General features: G+C 36.7%; 1 protein-coding gene across 9 annotated transcripts in view; it reads right to left on the bottom strand.

Annotated features, from left to right (window-relative positions):
• The window catches only part of LOC150106008 (uncharacterized), a 147864-nt gene extending 128435 nt beyond the window's left edge, over positions 1 to 19429 (bottom strand). For 2 of the 9 annotated variants that reach the window (XM_090394464.1, XM_090394460.1), the window contains exons 1-3: positions 19097 to 19423; positions 10174 to 10265; positions 8409 to 8625 (exon numbers count right to left, since the gene is read on the bottom strand). In XM_090394464.1, the coding sequence (XP_090250590.1) occupies positions 8409 to 8625; positions 10174 to 10232 (276 nt within the window). In that variant the 5' untranslated portion in view covers positions 10233 to 10265; positions 19097 to 19423. Of the gene's footprint in view, positions 1 to 8408; positions 8626 to 10173; positions 10266 to 19096 lie in introns of all 9 variants that reach the window. The other 7 variants (XM_090394466.1, XM_090394459.1, XM_090394461.1 and 4 more) reach the window with 6 other exon arrangements.
• Positions 19430 to 19793: the final 364 nt, after the last annotated feature.

Here is a 19793-nt window from a genome sequence, read left to right on the forward strand (position 1 = left end):
TTTATTCAGCAATTACAGACCCATAGCAACATTACCAATTATCAATCAAATTATGGAGCGGATCATACTGAAGAAACTCACAGCATACACTGAGATCTTACATATTATCCCGAAAACACAATATGGTTTTCAGAAAAATAAGGGAGCAACATCTCTCTTGGAAGTCTTTACAGACGTAATTAATACCGCCTTAGAGAAAAACAAAATTGCCATGGTAGGCTTTATAGACCAAACTAAAGCATTTGATGCACTCACACATCAAACCTTGTTAGAAAAGCTGAGGCATGTTGGAATAGACGGGCCTCTTCACAGGTGGTTTACAAACTACCTCCAAAATAGAAAGCATATCACACGTATCGGATGAAACCGAAGCAGAGAGCTACCAGTAACCTGTGGAGTTCCACAGGGAGCTGTACTCTCCCCAACTCTATTCAACATTTACACTCATGATATTAATCCGTTACCACTTAAAGGTAAGATATTCCAATACGCAGACGATACAGCAATAATATCCATCCATAATAACGCAAGTATAGCCCAAAAAATATGCAACATGATATAAATCTGATCATAGACTGGCTCATGAAAAACTCCATACACCTAAACTCATAAAAGACAAAATTAATGATATTCAGAAATCCACTGACTCGACCAGTTGATAACAAATATATAACCATCCAACATCCACTTTCCAACACAAAAAACACACAGAACAGCAAAACCACTACAATCACTCAGGTTGAAACAATATGATACCTTGGAATTTACTTCGACGCAGATACGAACTGGAATAGCCACATAAGCCATCTACACAACAAACTCCGAACAATAAATGGCAAACTCTACAGGTTAAAAGACATAGTTCCATACGCCTAATAACACTAATATAAGCACTATGCCAAAATATACTAAGATAGGCTATAACGACGTATGCTTTCTGTGCACCCAACAAATTAAATAGATTAATGTCGCTACAGTAAAAAATGACAAAACTGATCTTTTGGGAACAAAGAGAAAATCACGACCTTTTAAACATCGCAATGGCAGAACACAAATTACTGACTGCAAAACATTTATGTCACTATGCAGCCTTGCTAAAACATTACTTCGATTCCAACTACAGGACAGTTAGAAATATATACCATATAACAAGACCTCAGACTACTAATTATATCACATATAAATACAATAATCACTACGGAAAGGCCACGCGAAACTTCTACATCCCAGACATGATAAACAATTACCTTTTGAATACAGAAACCTTACAAACTACAATAGCCTGAAAAGAGCTCTAAGGACATACTACGAACAAGAAACACGCACCCAAAATACCATACAAACTTAATGAAACATAATATATTCGCTCAGGCTTCCAGTTCAACGACGCATCAATACATTCCAAGTTATAGTGTGTGTGTGTGTGTGTGTGTGTGTGTGTGTGTGTGTGTGTGTGTGTGTGTGTGTGTGTGTGTGTGTGTGTGTGTGTGTGTGTGTGTGTGTGTGTGTGTGTGCATGCGTGCGTGCGTGCGTGCGTACGTGCGCGTGTGAGTGCGCGCGCGCGAATTTCTCAATCATATATTTCGTAGCTTCCCAACACAGCAAAAAAAAACAATACATAAAAACCAACTGGTGTCATCCTCAGATAAGCTTATATATAAGCTTCGAGGATGAAAGCAAAAAAATTAGTTCTCATCCAAGATGTATCACATGTAACCAAATGCATGTAATGTACATATCACATGAAAACCAATGTATGTAATGTATGTATTATATGTAAACCGATGTACGTAATGTAAATATCACATGTAAACAAATGTAAGTAATGTATCATATGTAAACAAATGTATGTAATGTATATAATAATTGTAACAAATGTATGTAATGTAAAAAAAAATTCATTTAAAAGTAAATCATGAGTTTACACCGTATGTTTGTGAAAAAAAAAAATCTTTCCATCTTGCATAATGATTTTTCCTTTCCTTCAAAATTCTCAGTGCAAATTTCATATTAGATACATTGCTTGGTCAACGGACAAGTCAACGGATATTCCATGAGCAAGTTGCATCATGCCATGTAACGAGTCACATGTTTGTAGCAGTTATAACTTACAGGAATACTGTGCTCCCAAGTCAGTGCACCTATATCCAGGTGAACTGGCTGTGAGAAGAGAACTGAAGGAGCTGGAAACAAGTGTTGCGATAGGATACCATGCTGCTTCCCATCTCAGGTCAACAATCAATAATAACATACTGAGATGGAATCGCATGGAGTAATCTGCAAGTGCTACCCGCAATGGATGATCCACCATACCCACCGAACGTGAACGTAGGGTGCTGCGAAGAATTATATATAAAATAAATAAATAAATAAAAAAATTCAGACAGGTTCAATGCGGAGTTACGGGCATCAACTGGAAAACGAGTAGTCACAACTGACGCTCACAACCGAGGAATTTCCATGGTAGCACCGAAATATGCAAGCACTATATTTCCCGAACTAACCTGTAACGTCGCCTTCCATGGTACAAATAAGGTGTACAGTGGTAGCTTTGTTATGGACCGATGAATTCCGAATCACCCAAAACCGAAACCATAGCAGATGGACGGTGTGGGTGTGCCGAATGCCCTGCGAACATCTCTTCCGTGTGCGTAACCACAACTATGAAATTCGGAGTGGTAGTGTGTTGGTATAGTCCTGTTCTTCCTGGTTTGGCCTCGGACCTCTGTTTGTGGTGTCACGAAACTTGAACTCGGAGAGGGATCTATACATTCTAGGCAATCCAACGTTTCCTACATTGTGGCTTTTCTACGAAAGTGACGATTGGCCCTTTCAGCAAGACCATGCACCATGTCATAAGGCTGCTGCTGTAACTGCGTGGTTTGTGGATTTCAAAGTCACCATACTTTACTGGCAACGCTCCAGTTCATCCCACACATGAACATCTGTGGGATGAACTGGAGTATCGCGTGAAGTCAAAGGACATTTGCCTCACAACAATCCAGAACCTCATTACAAGCCTATCCAAATTTCCCATTGATCGCTATCGTCCGCTTGTGGGAAGTATGATCCGTACGATTGCTACCTCTTTTCACTGCAGCGAAAAAAGGTCCTACACATTATCAAGTTTGCGCCATGGCTGTTTATTCCTCACACTATAGTGTTTGTCCGTTGACATTCATAAAGCACCGAATGCATCTCATACATTCGGTGCTTTACCCCCAAGCAGGGAATTCAGTTGTTCAAATTACCAATTCCCGAACTGCTCTGTGACATAAATAGTCACATCTTAACTAGCTCCAAATCTGAATCTCTGCATTCTGTCCGATTAACGACCCGAACCTCAACCCAACACAATCAGAAGGATGTTCAGCCACCAAAACAAAGCCTTAGCTTAAAAAGGCGCCCAAAAACCCGCTAGAGTGCACGAGCCTACAGTCCTTTCTGGAAAGCAGGCAGCAATCTTAAGAGAGCAAAAATCTGATTTATTATGCATTCATTTACTTGAATATTAACGAAACTTAATTTTCAACTTTCAACTTGACTGGCGTAAGGGGTGAAGTAAAAGGTTATCATATTCCCCGCTAACTTAAGGGAAACTGTGAGTGGAGAAAGTGTAATGAGCTAATTGCTCGCCCTGAGTGGGCTTGGAGATTAGTCCTCAGTATAGTGGTTTAGGATGGCTTTAGGTCTTTTATGTTTTAAATAATCCATTGCGTCATAATCTGCAGTCAGTTGAATCAGTTTGTTAGGCAGCACAGATGCTTTTGAGAAGAATTTGATTGCTATAGTCTGCATGAAAGTGTAAATATAGGGGACATTTGTGTCCCGATGAAGTTGCACAGTTCGTACGAACCATGGGGGGTGGGTTCAGGATCATTCTGAGACATTTATTTTGCACACGTTGTAACTTAAGAATATTAGTATTAGCGGTATGACTCATGGCCGGTGAAGCGTAGGTGAGTGTTGGACGAACCATAAGTTTATATATTAGTAGTTTGATTCTGCTGCTCAGCTTATTGATCCTGTTAATTAACGGATAGAGCTGGGCTATGGTTTTTGATGTGTTTGCACAGAGAGTCTTGATATGGAAGCTGAAAATTAGTTTTCTGTCTACTTCTACTCCAAGATATTTGATCACAGTTAGCCATGGGATTTTTGTGTTGAATATGAGGATATCTTCTTTAGGAAGCATTGATCTTCTGGAGAATAGGATGGCAACGCTCTTCTGCGGGATTCACATGGAGACGCCATTTCGCGAAGTATTGTTCAATTTGTGATACGTTTTCTTGCAATTTCTTGATGGCTAGATGCGGCTTTAAAGATCTGTACAATATCGCTGTATCATCAGCGTATAGGGCTTTGATTGAAGACAATGGGTTGTGCGGCATATCACACAAGTATAAGGAAAATAGAATCCGTGCCAGTAAGGAACCTTGTGGAACTGCAACCAAGATGCGTTTTTGTGTCGAAACTACCCCAAACATCCTGATCCTGACTTGCATGCGCCTATCGTCGAGGTATGGCTTTGTTAGCTGAATGATTCCCATTAGTGTACCACTTGATATCAGTTTGTATAGCAAACCATAATGCCAAATTTTGTGAACTACACTGGCTACGAGAATGAAAACAGCCCCAATGCACTGACGCCAGTTAAAAGGTGACGATGTATTCTACTAATCTGTATATTTGTTGCGTGGTGCTATGAGATTGGCGGAAGACAAATTGCTCCTCAGGCAGGATATTTAGTCGGTATACTGAATCTTGGAATCTGGTAAGGATTACCTTCTCGGCAATTTTGCCGAAGTTTGAGATGAGGATGATTGGTCTGTAACTTTGAGGCAAACTAGTCTTTTCCAGGTTTATGGATTGGCATTATGTCTGCCAGTTCCAGTAGGAAGGGAAATGTTTGTAGTTAAGGATGGAATTAATTATATTTATCAGATGCCCAATAGCCCTGCGTGGTAGAATCTATATCACCTCGTTATAGATACCATCGGGTCCAGGAGCCTTTTTGTTCTTAAACTTCATAATTATATCATATATTTCAGTAGGTGAGGTGGGTACAATTTGAGTGGAATATGTGACAGAAGATTTGAGTGAACATCTGACGTGACGGTGGATCTTGTATATATGATTAAAATCGAGGTGATCGTATGCAGTTTTACATTGTTTTTCTAGATGATTTGCTATTGCTTCAGCTTTATTAGCATGAGTGGGATGAGACCTGAATCTGTTTGGAGGGGGGAAGAGGTTTATTTCTGTTTTTAATCTTTCCGATGAAATTCCATGTGGAGTGGTTATCAGGAGAGATGGGGGTCAATTTTTTTCTTCCCATAGTTGACTTCTATGGGCTGAGACGGCATCTCTCACTGCAGAGTTGAACCTATTCAAGATCCGTTTGTCTTGCGGCACCCTGGCGTTGTGATATCTTTTTCTTGCTTTGTTCTTTTCTCTGATCAGATTTATAATATCTTCTGGCAAGTGGTTGGATTTGCAGGTAGTTGCGGGGATAGTAACTGCTACACAGACTGCTTTAATCTGTTCTGTTAGATATTTAACAGCTGTTTAAATTTCCTATTTTGATTTTATGATGGTACAGGACCAATATATTTCGGAAGTATCTTGGAGAGCCTTTCCCAAGGCATGAACGAGTGAGGGGGAAGACAGGTTTTCAAGGTTTCCCAATTTTAACCGTATTGGATTGTGGTCGGATGATAGATCCTTAATCGTCATTATACTGTATTGTACTCTGATGTGCTGCAGTATGGCTATGTCCAGGACATCAGCGCGACCATAAATTTTGTGATGGGTAGGGTCGGCGGGATCTATCACAAGCATGTTGTTGAATCCAACATAGTTTTGTATTATGTGTCCATTTTTGTTGGTGGAACAGCTATTCCAAAATGAATGCTAGCATCTAAGTCACCTGCCATAATGATAGGCTCTCCGGTATCGAATAAGGCATTCAAATCAGTGGAGAGTAATATTTTTTGTGGAGAATTATATGCTGCGAAGATTTTTAGTTTGCCAGCAGAACACGTGAGAATCCCAATGCAGGTAATCTCGAGGTTAATGGTAGGAGGGATGTTTATAGAGTGATGAGAGATCAACTTTTTAGTGAAAATGGCCGTGCCGCCTCCTCTGTGAAACAGTCTATCGGCTCTATACAGTTGATATCCACAAATTTTAGAGTTGTCTGAAGGTATTAGGTGCCTCTCGTTTAGTAAACGTACATCTGGCTGATGTCTTTGGACGAAGTCCTGTAGTTCTAAAATCTTACTCATAAGGCCGTTCGCATTCCACGGGATGATATCTACAGAGTCTGGTTTTAATTTGTTACTGTTCATTAGTGAGTGCTGAGATGATGGTTTTTGTATCCTTTAGGAAGCTTTTGGTGGAAGAAGGTGAGGAGGTTGGATCTACTAAAGTCCAGCAGAATATTTCATAGAGAGGCAGTGATGATAGCTGTCAAATTGGATAGTGGAGCTGGTTGAAACTTTTCCTGGGTTAACTTTTTTGCACGAACTACGTCTGTATATATCTTTGTCTGATTCTGTTGAGATAATCTTTTAGAGACATCTGGTTGTCTGGTTGGAGAGAATGAGTTTCTGAGCGTTTTTGGATGTCCGTGTGGGCCTGTGGAGTTGTGGCCTCTGGGATAGGTCTGCTATGGGAGGAGGAGAGTCTGCCTGATTCCGTCTGCTTTTTGTTCGGGTTTTGGATGCTTCTGTAATTGGCAGTATGAGGACCGCTGCAGTTGGCGCATTTTGCTGGAGTAGTTTTTGGTTTCGTACATGTTTTAGTAGGGTGGCTTTTCGCAGACTTCAAGCATTTGAACTCTGCCTTGCAAAGTCTCTGCGCATGACCGAATATTTGGCATCTATGGCATTGTCCAGTAGAAGCCTTCTTTCTCAAAGGCTCTGGGGTGATTCTAAGACAAATACCGATTTGAGGTCAAAGAGATTTTTGTACACTTGTTGTATCTCTATTAAAACTTGAGGCATGGGTGTTTTTTCTGCTCTAGTCATTCTGCTGACCTTAATAGGTGGTAGGTCCTGGAGGCGGAGGTCAGCCTCTATTTCGTCAGAAGTTATATCCTCTGAGAGACCCCTTAGAACCACCTTCAAATTTCGTTCCGAGCTATGAGAGAATGTATGGTATTGGATATTGTTTGAATTAAGCACTTTAGTTAGTTTTCTAAAGTCTAGCACAGTAGTAGGATGAATCCAAACGCCATTATTAGTATTTTTAGCCGAGATATATATCTGAAGGTTTGACATGATGGATCTCAGTTTTGTCCACTTCCTTTTTTCCCTTAGGACAATCGGAGATACCCTCTCTTTGGGGGAGGCAGTGTGATCAAGGCTGGGAGTGTTCTCTTCCAAACCTAAATCCACGAGAGATTCAATGTCGGAGGATTTACGTTTCTTACGAGCCCGAGTTTCCTCGAAGTCTGTAGTAGGGGAAATCACTAAATCAGGTTTCTCTTCAGTCTGGGGACTGTCTTCACTCTCTTCACGGAGTAGAAATTAAGACTGCGGGGCCAAACATTTTCAGCTTTTTTCAGTATCTTTTTGAGTGTGCTAATCAGACGTCCTTTGGTGGTGAGTGAATTAATATAAGCATCATCATCATCATCTTCTTCTTCCCACATTGTGATATATTTAGGACAATAAGCTAGCAATGGCGGTTAGGCTAAGCGAATTTGCTTAATATAAAAACAGATCACTTACCTGTGAGTGGTTAGTTTTAGTAACCACAGGCACTTCTTCAACACGTTCACACTTATCTTACGACAAAAAAAAGCAGAATCAACCAAAATCTAATTCGCCTTCATTCTTAACACTATTTTTGAAACTTAGTGTATAGTCCTTATAAGGACTTGCTTAATGGGGCGAGGAAAGAATGCTTTTCATCGTCTCCGTTATCTGTGGAAGACAGTGTAAGGATAAGGTGTTATTGAGTTATTAAAGCTCTGATCATGGCAGGAGAATAACAGCAATAGCCAAGCCTCAGTTAGGACTTCTTTGGCTACAGAATTGCCACCCATTACCCTCCAAAGTTATTAATTACCGCATCTCACGGTCGATTTTTCAACTCCACCATTCCTGAAATTTAATTTCATCCTTTAAGAAAAATATATTCTAAAATTATATTAGTTTTGGAATGGTGTTTCAATAGTTTTTATAAATAATTAAATTACTCAAGTGTATAAATTTTTTACTTTTCTTTTTTTTTATATTTATAGAAATCTTCCGAAAGTTTGTCAAAATTAAGTAAATCTAGATTTAAGGATTAAAATAGTGAAATTACTGCTTCTATTTCAAAGTGCTCTTCCCACATTTGTAATTGATTCACTGCAAAATGAAGGTTAGATGAATCATAGAAACACATATTATACTCACCCCTCTGGCTTTACGTTGACATACGGGATCGATGCATTTGCCATTTCCTGTTTTTAAGCATTTTTTGCATAGTATATGAGTGCAGTCGAGCTTCCACATCCTGATACGTTTCTTTCGACAAATGAAGCAAATGTTAATAAGTGAACTCTCATTCACTTCCAGATAGTCTATAATTGCATTCACGGCCGAGTTCATTATTTCAGCAGATTCATTTGTGCTGTAAGTAAGTAGTTAATTATAAATAATATAAATTGTCTTTGATTTATTATTGACAAATTAGAATAGTGTAAGTATAAACCACTATCATCTGGTTTATCTATTTAATTCTAACATTTGTAACTTGTGTTTAATTTTAGTGCTCTGGAGTGATAAATGTTCATTATGAAATATACAAAGGAAAAAACTCGCAGAATCTTATGCTGATGGGTGAGTGGTGAGTATAAAGTGTCACAGACTGAACTCGGAAATGTTTTATGTGTCGGTTAATTAAAGATCTCAGCTACTGGAAGTACCTTTCGTGTACCATTGAAACAGTAATTACGGTCATATTTTAGAAAAAGTAGACTGCTACACAGTACCACCATAATGCTTTAAAGCACTGAAACATATCAATTTTAATAATAGAAAATTAAGGCCAAAATATCAGTCTTGCCAAACTATTTTTCCTGATCTCAAACCATGACGTTCGGACAACCATATCACTTTCAAAGCTAGCAAGACCCGATTCCAGTGTATCTTGGAATTTATTATCGAACGGGTCGGTGGCGCGTCTGACTCTAGATCAGGAAGTTGCGTGTTCGAATCACGTATGGCTGAGGATGGGGTAAGATTTTTATTTTTTTTTTTAAATATTTGTGTGGTAAGATTTTTGTGGGCCAAAAAAATTTTTTTTTTCATATTTAGCCATACGTGATCAGTTCTTCGGTAGTTATTATTATTATTATTATTTTTATAAGTGGTTGTTTATTTGCTTGTTGGTGTAAATTAAAAAACATTTAGTTTTGCTATCGGGACTGTGCGTAGGACAATGACGTGCGATTTCAGGATACGTTATTCTGTTCGCTGCAGTTTGTGCGAAATATTATTCCTTTCGTAGAAAAATGAAGAGCACTGGATAGCATGTGTACCGAAAGTGTTTTGTGGGAGAATGGGAACAACAATAGTGACGGGTTGAGCGATAAAATGCGAGAAATGTGATAACGAGTGTGCCTGCGATAAGGACAAGAAGAATAAAATAATGAGAAATTAAGAAATTTAACAGATAATAATCCACTTGCAGTTCTGCACAGAACAAAACATGAGATTGAATGGTTGTAGAAACGTTTGGAGTGTGTGATATGACACAAAAGCGAAAAGAGGAGTGGAGAGAGAGAGAAGGATGAGTAGGAAACAGCGAATTGGGAAAGAATAAGGATCGAATTTTAATGACGATTTCATGACAAGAGGAGTGCGTGCTTGAAAAGAGTGATTATACCTCGCTTCCTTGGAGCTGAGCCAAGGCCAAGGTAAACTTTAAATGAGAAAGTGGAAGGGTGATCAATCAATAATCAATTGTCGAAAATCAACACAAACAAGATTAAAAGATGTGGGGTAATACAGTTTAGAGCCATTAAAGTCAGAATATTCAGAATAAAGGAGAGGAACTTTTGGCATTGAACTAACCTGGCCTAGTGTTGAGCTACGGCATTGGTAAGGCTTAACTTAAACTTTTTAGCTCACCTTTAAATATATAAATAAAGACTAAATATTTTCATCGGCTACTCACCGGTTTTCTTCGGAAACGACTGCTTTATTTTCAGTCGCTGTGGAGCTTTCTGATCCCATTGTCTTGAATCCAATTATTCTGTCTTTATGCACCTGGTAAACAGCAAAAAAGGATACAAAAATTATAGACGGAAAATAGCACTTTCAAATCCTCGATATGTTAGTCTGTTCCACAAATAAATAAAAAATAATAAATAAACGAAAAAATAAGTAGTATAATCATGGACTTGCAGAACGAAAACCTCATTAAATATAATAAAATATTTATTTAATCTAAATTTAATTGCGTGGGTTCTCCTAATTTAATCACCAATTATACTCTTCAATATGATCACAAAATTCTAGGAACTTTTCCTTTCACCTTTGCATTGTGAAAATCATGGCAGTCTCAATTTCGGAAACTATCTGGTATTGTTTTAGACATGGGATTTATCACTTTTCAAGACTCAGACATGTTTCTGAATATTTCTTAAATTACTGGAGTTGAAATATAAACGTCTTCTCTGACACTCAATCCATGAAGTTATAACTATTTTTGCCATAGTCATTTATTGAGTACCGGTAACAGAAATGAGAGAAGCTACCATATTATTGGCATGGCATTTTTCATGATTACAGGTTTGGGGAGTACCTCATCTAGAAGCGGTTACATACATATAAAATTAGTTATAACAGTTATTAATATTAATCATAGATGTTGCTCTCAGAAATTTAGAACATAAAAAGGCGTCGTTGAGATTTTGCAGTAATGGTCCCGATAAGAAAGCTTGTCAAAACCTGGTCTCTGATTAAACAAGAAAGACAGAAATCTCACGTAGTACACGCCTTTTATCGCTCCTGTCACGCATTTCGTTAAAGTACTGATATGATAACATGATTTATCTATTTCTAGTTCGTTCTAGAACTAGTTCCTCTAGTTCGTTCTACGTCGCCTATGAGTATGATTAGAGTTGAGGTTGGAAACAACTCATGAAATCTACGTTTCTGTGGTTATCATTCATACTTATTATGTTTTCTTATTACTTTTTAAGATATGCCGTTCATAAAAGAGTATTAATGAAAGAACATCTCAAGGGCGTTTAAAGAGAGAGAGAGAGAGAGAGAGAGAGAGAGAGAGAGAGAGAGAGAGAGAGAGAGAGAGAGAGAGAGAGAGAAAGATAAATGAAATCCAGCAGTCATACTGAAAATTATTAGCATTAAGTATCTAGGAACTCACACAAAATGCCGTATATTGCCCTTTATAAAAGATCTGATATTCAGACCTAAGTTATAATGGATATTACAGCACAGAATGAAGGACGCATTGGTATTATTAATATCGTTGCAGTATCTCCATGGAGTCCGAAGACTCACTGCGCGAGATCCAGACAAACCGATATTCACACAACACCAATATACCTTGCCTTAAACTTATTCGCAGCGCAATCAGAGGATTCACACTTCTCTGGCAATCAATTCCAATCATTTACCTGAATACATGCAAAATATCTAACTCACACATCCTTAATGACCATACTCCTATACACCATCTAGGCATGACATCTAGTTTTTTCTCTACTCGTCATGCATTTAAAAACTCGTTTGTATCAAAACCTCTTTAGTAACTTAAAAGGCTCTGTCATATCCTCTCTTTTCCACCTCTTAACGAGATTTTAAAATAACCTTAAGTTTATTCTCATACGGAACAGCCACAGATCTGTCACCAGCTTGGTCACTCGTCTCCTGATCTACACTACATCTCCTGATCCTCAAGAAGTAACATAACCTCCCTATCGTTACTTGTCAGTATATTCCTCAACATCCAACTGATCCTATGAGTTATTTTGTCAACTTGTGCAATTTTCAGAATCCTGAGCTTCGTCAAATTCTTCCTATCAATCCAGTACTATCTGCAATCTATTCATCACGAAGTTCATAACCTTGTATTTTGCATGATTAGGTTGTCAACGATTGTCCTTCGCCCACACTGCCAATTATATCGCAAACTATCTATTCAAGTATACTCCGCAACTTCGCATCATCAGTAAACAACTGGAGATCTCCACGACTTATTCGCTATATCACTAACATGCTAATTGAACAGAATTGACATCAAAACAGAACCTTGAGACACTCCACAAGTTATTCGAATTTTTCTAGATTCCACACTACCTAGCCGGCCTGTTTATTCGAGTGCTTAGCATATCCGTTCTCCAGCCAAGATGCTGGAGGTTCGAATCCCGCCAGGAACATCGACGTTTGTGACTGTCCTACTAATCAATTACTAATATAATGCTGTGACCTGCGTCCTGGCCCAGATCACAGACGCCTTTGTGGACTATGCACCATACAAAAATCAAATCAAATCAAATTCCACTCCGCCTATATACTACGCTCTGATATCTCAGCTACTCACCACGTGGTTCCATGCCACGAATTTCATATCCATCCTGATTTATTCAACCTTATGCAATAGATTTCCATGAAGTATTTTGCAGAAATGTAAAGTAATAACTTTGCAAAGCCCTGTATCATAGTGTATTCATTTACTACATCCAAATTCTGCTGTTACTCTATTATAAGTGTAGTATTAAGGAAGGACCTAACTTCTACAGAGCCTTGTTGCCCACCATAGATTATCTTAACCCTATTCACCCATTCTGAATTCTGCTCATAACTAACTTTTACAGTACCTTAGTAGTAGCTTTTCCACTCGACAGATACTAAATAATATGTAACTGATTATCTTGAAGCCCACCTTTAATGGAATCGTCTAACCATGTTTCCACTTCCTTGAAACATTGAGAGAGCTGACACTTAGATCAAAATTTTTCAGAGATACTGCCAGATACTTGCCCATTCACATAGTTCAGCACATTCACTTTCGTATTTTTTAATATGACGAAAAGCTCGATTTCATCTATATCAATTCTCGAATCAGTCTCCACCAAATCGACAATTTCAAAATCTCTATCTAGGTGATACACCCCAGTAAAGATTACTCAGTGTAGAAACTATTTCCTCTGCTTCTGGGAAATTCTTTAACAAAGCGACATATAATACCTTTTCAAGAAATTTAGTTTTATTATTGTCAAAATATTTTGCACATACTAGGATTTGATTGGTTATTGTTATATCGTTACACCCATCTAAGCATAAACTATAAAATGAATTGTTATTCCTGAATTCACTTACTTTGTTTATAAATACATTTAATTCGTCGTTGAACTGAATTATTACTGAGAATCATATTTTGAAATATTTCGTTCTCAGACTCTGTGGGTAGAACCACCGATTTCAAATATCCCCAAGGTTTGCGATATTTTTCCATCTTTCAAAGACCACACTTTCAAAGATCCTAAATATAATTGATAATGTGACATGAAAGTCGTCATTTGTTTCCTTCCAGAATTAATTTTAAAAAAAAAATTATAAGTTTGCGACGTAAAGTGGAGTTTGGCCTTTTCTTTTTTTTTTTTTTTCAACTTCCACTTTTGAGCGTTTTAATGACGCGGCATTCTTAAGATGTAATTTAAAAAATAGTTATTTTACAAATAAAATTGCCCTCAGCTACATCATATATTTTGTTTTCATTTAATATACAGTTGTATCTCGCTAATCCGAAACTCTTTAGTCCGAACTGCGGCTTGAAAGAAAACAAAAATATTTATTACGTATTATTATTTTGTGTACTATTATTTTAACTATTATTATTTATTTTATTATTAATTATAATACAGTATTTTTTTCATACTGTCGATTGTACGGTTATACTCTAGGCCTATTTTGATTTATTGTGTTCAAGTTTGCTTTTTTATGCTGTACAGTACGTACTGTACAGTATAAAATTTTCGTTTTCAGCATGAATCATTATCGGCATGAATCACGTACATAATTTGGTTAAAAATATAAATCTAGATGTTGATATCTAACAAACAGATGTTACGGAATGGGTTACAGGTAGAACCGAAAGTGAATTCGAAATCAAATCAAATGCTGAAATTATAAATATGAAGCTACAGAATGAATTAGAAGACGATGATGACGATAAAGAACTCGAAGAAAAAAAAATGTAAAACATGGAGAGGCAGTTGACAGTTTAACATGTGTATAGAATGGGTTAAGCAGAATGGTACGCCATTCCACAAAATTTTATTGCTAATGCAGCTCCGAGCAGAAGCATTCGAAAAAAAAAGTTTAGCTTCCAAGCAGAAAAAGAAAATCAGTGACTTTTTACGGAGAAATAAAAAAATGGTGTATTATTGTTATTTGTGAAAGTTTAAAGTGATTTTTTACGCAAATTAAGTTACATACTGAACTATGCAATTGTATTAAATCAGAATCCTCAACAATGCACGTACATACAAACTATTTTTTTTTTACTAAAACAAACTTGCGTACTGTATAATTTTTTAACTTTTAAATTACAGTACAGTAGCTTTTTTGTATCAGTTACTTCATTTATTTACAGAATTAAATCGATGTACCATTACAATCGGATTGTTTTTGTGTTAAACACTAGTTATTGTTGTCCCTTGGGTGAAAATTTGCTAATCCATCGGATTAGCGAGATACCACTACAGTTAAATACATTTCTGAAACGTTCGGCTTCGTTTTGATGCTGTCTGGGCAATACTTGTATCGCTTACCATTCTTGTGCCCGCTGCAGTTTCTGAAATTTCATATATTGTTCTTTTCTTTTCAAACACGTTGCTTATATCCTTACTGAAATTACTAATAAGGAATAGAAATATATAATAAAATAAACATAATTTATATCAATGAAGAAACACCATCACAAAGAAGAACATTTATCACAAAAATTCCAATCACCTATGTAGTGTGAATGTATGCAGTTCTTACTGAAGTATACACCCAAAGAGAGAGGCAAAAACGAACTAGACTTCTATAACACGAATGCCGAGTACAAAAGAACAAACTTCACCGAAAATAACTTTTCTTAGAAGCGTGCAAGTTGATTAAAGTTGCATTGAAAAGTACTATCTATCTGAGACTTAAAAAAGAGAAAAGCTGCCAAATCTCTGTATTTAAAACAACTGTCGTAGGTTTATTAAAACGTATGTACACGTTAAATAAACAATCATGTCTAATATTGAATTTCATTTTTATAAAAAGTCCATATGATATTTTATTGTATATAAATTATTTTTTAAATATTTAAATTTAATAAATAAAAAGTTGATATTGATGTGTCGGGTGACACAGCATTTGGCCACAATGGCAGCACTTGAGAACTACACTGGTCTACGAAGGATTTCTATAATAATTATTATAATTAACGAAGTTTATTAACCAACTTACCAAAGTTGGTCAAGTCATGATAGGATTCAATCAGTGATCTCTAATTTCCATTAAAACTTTCCTGAACACACATTTTCACTTCAACGGATAATGTCCGTCTCTAGTGTCGTTTTGACTTTTTGAACTTCCATTATGAAATGAAGTAGCATGTACCTTTTACAATCAGCTGGAACGTTGCCAAATATTACGAAACATTATTAAGCATAGTGACTAGCGCAGTATGATTAGATAAACTTTATACGATACTGATCATTTGTTCAGCGAATCATTGAGTTTTTTGTTTAGGTTGAGATTTTAAGCAAAAATATAAAAATGAAAATAATAAAAGACAATTCTAGTTCACCAGATCTAAGATCATTTTTCTATTTCTTTTAGTGATTTGCTAGAGAAATAAAAACAAATTTCCTGTTAATGTTTTTATCGGAAAATCAAAATGAGATAAACTTTGCTTCGTGACGATAAGACGAGTGCATATTTCGGATAATATCTATCCAAGTAATCTTAACTTAAAGAGTTTACTCCTGGATTGTATTATTATGGCTTCTTCCTTTATGCAGTGGCGTAGCTAGAGGTGGGAGGAGGGGGAGGTCCGCCTCGGGCGGTACTTTGAACCTTTTTGAACTTTTACAGTTATTTCTAAAATACAGTCTCGAGAACTCACTTCCAAATATTGTAATACTACTCCGAATTTCAGTCACAATTATTGTAAGTGTTGCTAGTTGTGAGAGGAGTTTTTCTAAATAAAATTAATTAAGAATTACCTACATTACTATGAAATAGACTTCGCCAATGTCATCGACCATTTTGCTAACAGAAAAGCCACAAATATAACATTCTGGAATATTGAAATTAAAGTTTTACTTAAAAAATAAATATAGAGTTTTAATTTATTTCCCTATACGTGGTTTCACTTTTTGTAGTAATTTTGGTGTGTATTGAGAGGGGCGACAAACTCAGGGACCGTCCCAGGCGGCAAAAGCTCTAGCTACACCACTGCCTTTATGACATGGTGATATTCACTAGGTGCATACGGTATGGCGCAAGGAAGCAAAAAAAAAAGTATTGAATTGACATCCCCTTCAATACACTCGCTTTGAGATATGCCGTTCGACAGCATGCATATTAATAGAAGAGCACGTGTAAAGTCTACGCCATTACATTTAGCTGTACCAATGGTGCTGACGTAGGAAGGAAAGACGTTTACTGTTTAGTATTATTTTCGTTCACGTGGAGTGGATGCCCATTCGCACGTCATTCAAGTAGGTAAGTGCAAAGTATTTCGCACCGATATGGAAGGAATACTGTGCACGCGTGCTGGCCAACGTCTACTAAGATCCGTCCTGACTCCATAATGTCTGGTTTTTGGATAATGCGCATTTCCATCTAAGCGATCATGTAAACAGACGAACCTAGAGGTTTCTCGAGACCTGAATATGTCCAAGAGAAACCTCTTCACAGCGAGGTCACAGCATTGTATGCGGTTTCCAGCCATGACATAATTGCACCCTAATTCATTGAAGAGCGTGGTGAAACTGTCAGCTCGAATGAGAAACACTACATCAAGAATGTGTTGGTTCTGTTCACAGAGGATTTACACAGGAGGTGTTGTGCAATAAAGCATTCCATTTCGTGCACAGGTATTCCACCAGGACGGAGCAACCTGTCACATATCACTTGATCACATGCTTCTAGAACCTATTTCTCGAAACACTTCCATATGAGGTCATTTCGAGGTTCACAGAATTCCAGTACCCTTCACGGTCTTCTGATCTCACTTAGCTTGATGCCTTTGTGTGGAGTACGTTGAAGGGATGGGTATTCCGCCATGACCCATTTTGAAACCTTGATGAATAAGGGATAAAAGTACACCATATGTCCAATGGATTTCCCAACCCTTGTTTTCCAATACGACAGAGAATCTTCGCATATCCTATGAAACCTGTCTGAAAGACAAGGTGCCCATTTCGAGCCGGAAATCTACCGTGGTTAATGCTTTATTCGACATGATTCCATCGACAGTTGTGGATGTACATATCATCATTTGTAAATATATATTTCTTTGTTAATAAATCCTTTTACTGCATAACATATATCGTTGTAGTTATTCAGTACTGTTTTTTTCTTTCGCCATACTCTACAAAGTCAACTGAGAATAGTGACAAAACGTATTGAAGAGTTTGTTTTAGTCAAGACACGAGCAATCTTTATGTGGCATTTTCAACTGAAGAGGAGTTAGAAGTTCTCTTTCAGTATTTCTCTTGCAAAGCGAGCAAAACAGATCAGCAATTTGTCTTTAACTGTGAACACAAGCAGTTAAAGCCAAAAATACTGCAGAATATCTATAAAAGAAGCAAATTAGGTGGGGTAAAATGGGTTGTGTAGTGCTGTATAACAGAGAGAACGTAGAATAATGTAGACTATGTATCTTGTGAAGAATGAATTCTGTAGTTTTAGTGTTGTGTAGCACAGCAGCCTATCGAGATTGATCCCGAAACCCAAGTGTCATGTAATAATAATTCTCCATAAAAAGAGTAAACAAGTACATCCAAATTATATATATATATATATATATATATATATATATATATATATATATATATATATATATATATATATATATATATATATATATATATATATTTATATATAATTCTTTATATCAATCAGAAGAAAATCAACATTTTAAAACAACGGGCCATCCTACCAAAATATATCGGATTATTAGAAACTATAATATCAGAACTCAACATCCAGTGCAAAATTAGACCATCGGGGTAAGTCATTCAGAAGAATGGGACAAGAATATCCGATACCACCCACATGTTTTTGCCCACATCATGATGGTAAAATTATGGAATTAGTATCAATGAAATAAATCTAAATAATTTACATTTTGCAGACTATGTTATTCTGTTAGTAAAAAATAAACTCAGGAAATGATAAATGACCTCGTCAAAAGGTGGGAAATTTTGTAGCAAATTCAGATCGAATTGAAATAAAATTAGCATATATTCTTATTGCAACGTTGAAGAACTATTACCTCTGACAATAGTAATTCATTAGAAAATTCCGTAGCATATCAGGAATAAGTGTAAACAATAAATGAGAAAAATACTCGATCAATGTTATTCCATTTTAAACTGAATGCCCATTCAATCCTACTGTGTTGTCTCATAAAGGCATGGCACTTGATCAATTCAAGGTGAGTTAGCCGATCTCATACGGCGATAGCAGGGTTTTCTCCGAAAAGCAGGTTTCTCATTAATCATATTGGCAAATCGGTCAGGAGAACACGTGCAGTTTATTGACAAAAAGTTGTATTTGTAGTGGAGACGTTGGAGGTAGATGGCCTTGTGTATTGTAGTTAAAGGATTAAGTAGGAAGGATCCCGAGTTGAATATGGTCGTATAGTGTGTCCTTCCACAATGACTCTTGGGACTCTCTGGTGTCACGCAATAAAAATAATAAGTTGACAAATGTTTTATGTAATCAACTGTGGGTAAACGATACCGAAATGCTCATTATAGTACTCGCATTAGAACAACAACAACAAAACAATCCCATGTTTAACATTATATTAAATATTGACCGTACTTAAAAAAATACTGTAAATAAATAAATACCTAAAATCAAGACCGGCCTTATAAACAGTGCTCTTACATACGCTGTCCGTCCTGTTAATTCCAAGTAGACTTTCCTTTCGCTACTGCTAAATTATGTATATTTGTCGAATATAATTACCGTCCTAGTTTACAACAGAAAGCAACACACTAGTTTCACAGTCATTCATTTCGTTGAGGTGATCACTCAATTACGGACGAAAATGCAGCTTCAAAACCAAACCAAAACTACTTGTTAAACTACCACAGTAACAACGTTTATCAAGCGACAAATATGATATTCGTGACTGCTCTTATCATGTATAACAAAGGTCAACAGATTGTGTGTTGGAAGCAGAGCCACCAGCTTGTATATGGCAATTGGTAGAACTTCAATTTAAATATACACATGAGTTTATAAGGAAGAAATTAGGAATAAGATGGTGGCAATTCATTTAATTAAAAACATGACGTAGCATCCTAGTACACAAGCGGTAAAGACTAACAAAGGTGAGAAGTTTATCCAAACGCAACGCATGAAAAATTAACTTACTACGATAAAGTGCCAAGAGGATATTTTTCCGGCGAATACGGAATTTACTATTCCCCTTAACTTAACTTAAAATAACTTACTATTATTAAGAAATGATGAGAAAATTTTGATCTCCGTATCGTTCACGTTTACCAGTATGCATACTGTTAACTTACTATGAGAAAGCAT

Source organism: Typopeltis vanoorti, chromosome 6 (genome assembly GCF_054136105.1).
Source record: "Typopeltis vanoorti isolate ZY-2024b chromosome 6, IOZ_Tvanoo_1.0, whole genome shotgun sequence".
Lineage (NCBI taxonomy): Eukaryota > Metazoa > Arthropoda > Arachnida > Uropygi > Thelyphonidae > Typopeltis > Typopeltis vanoorti.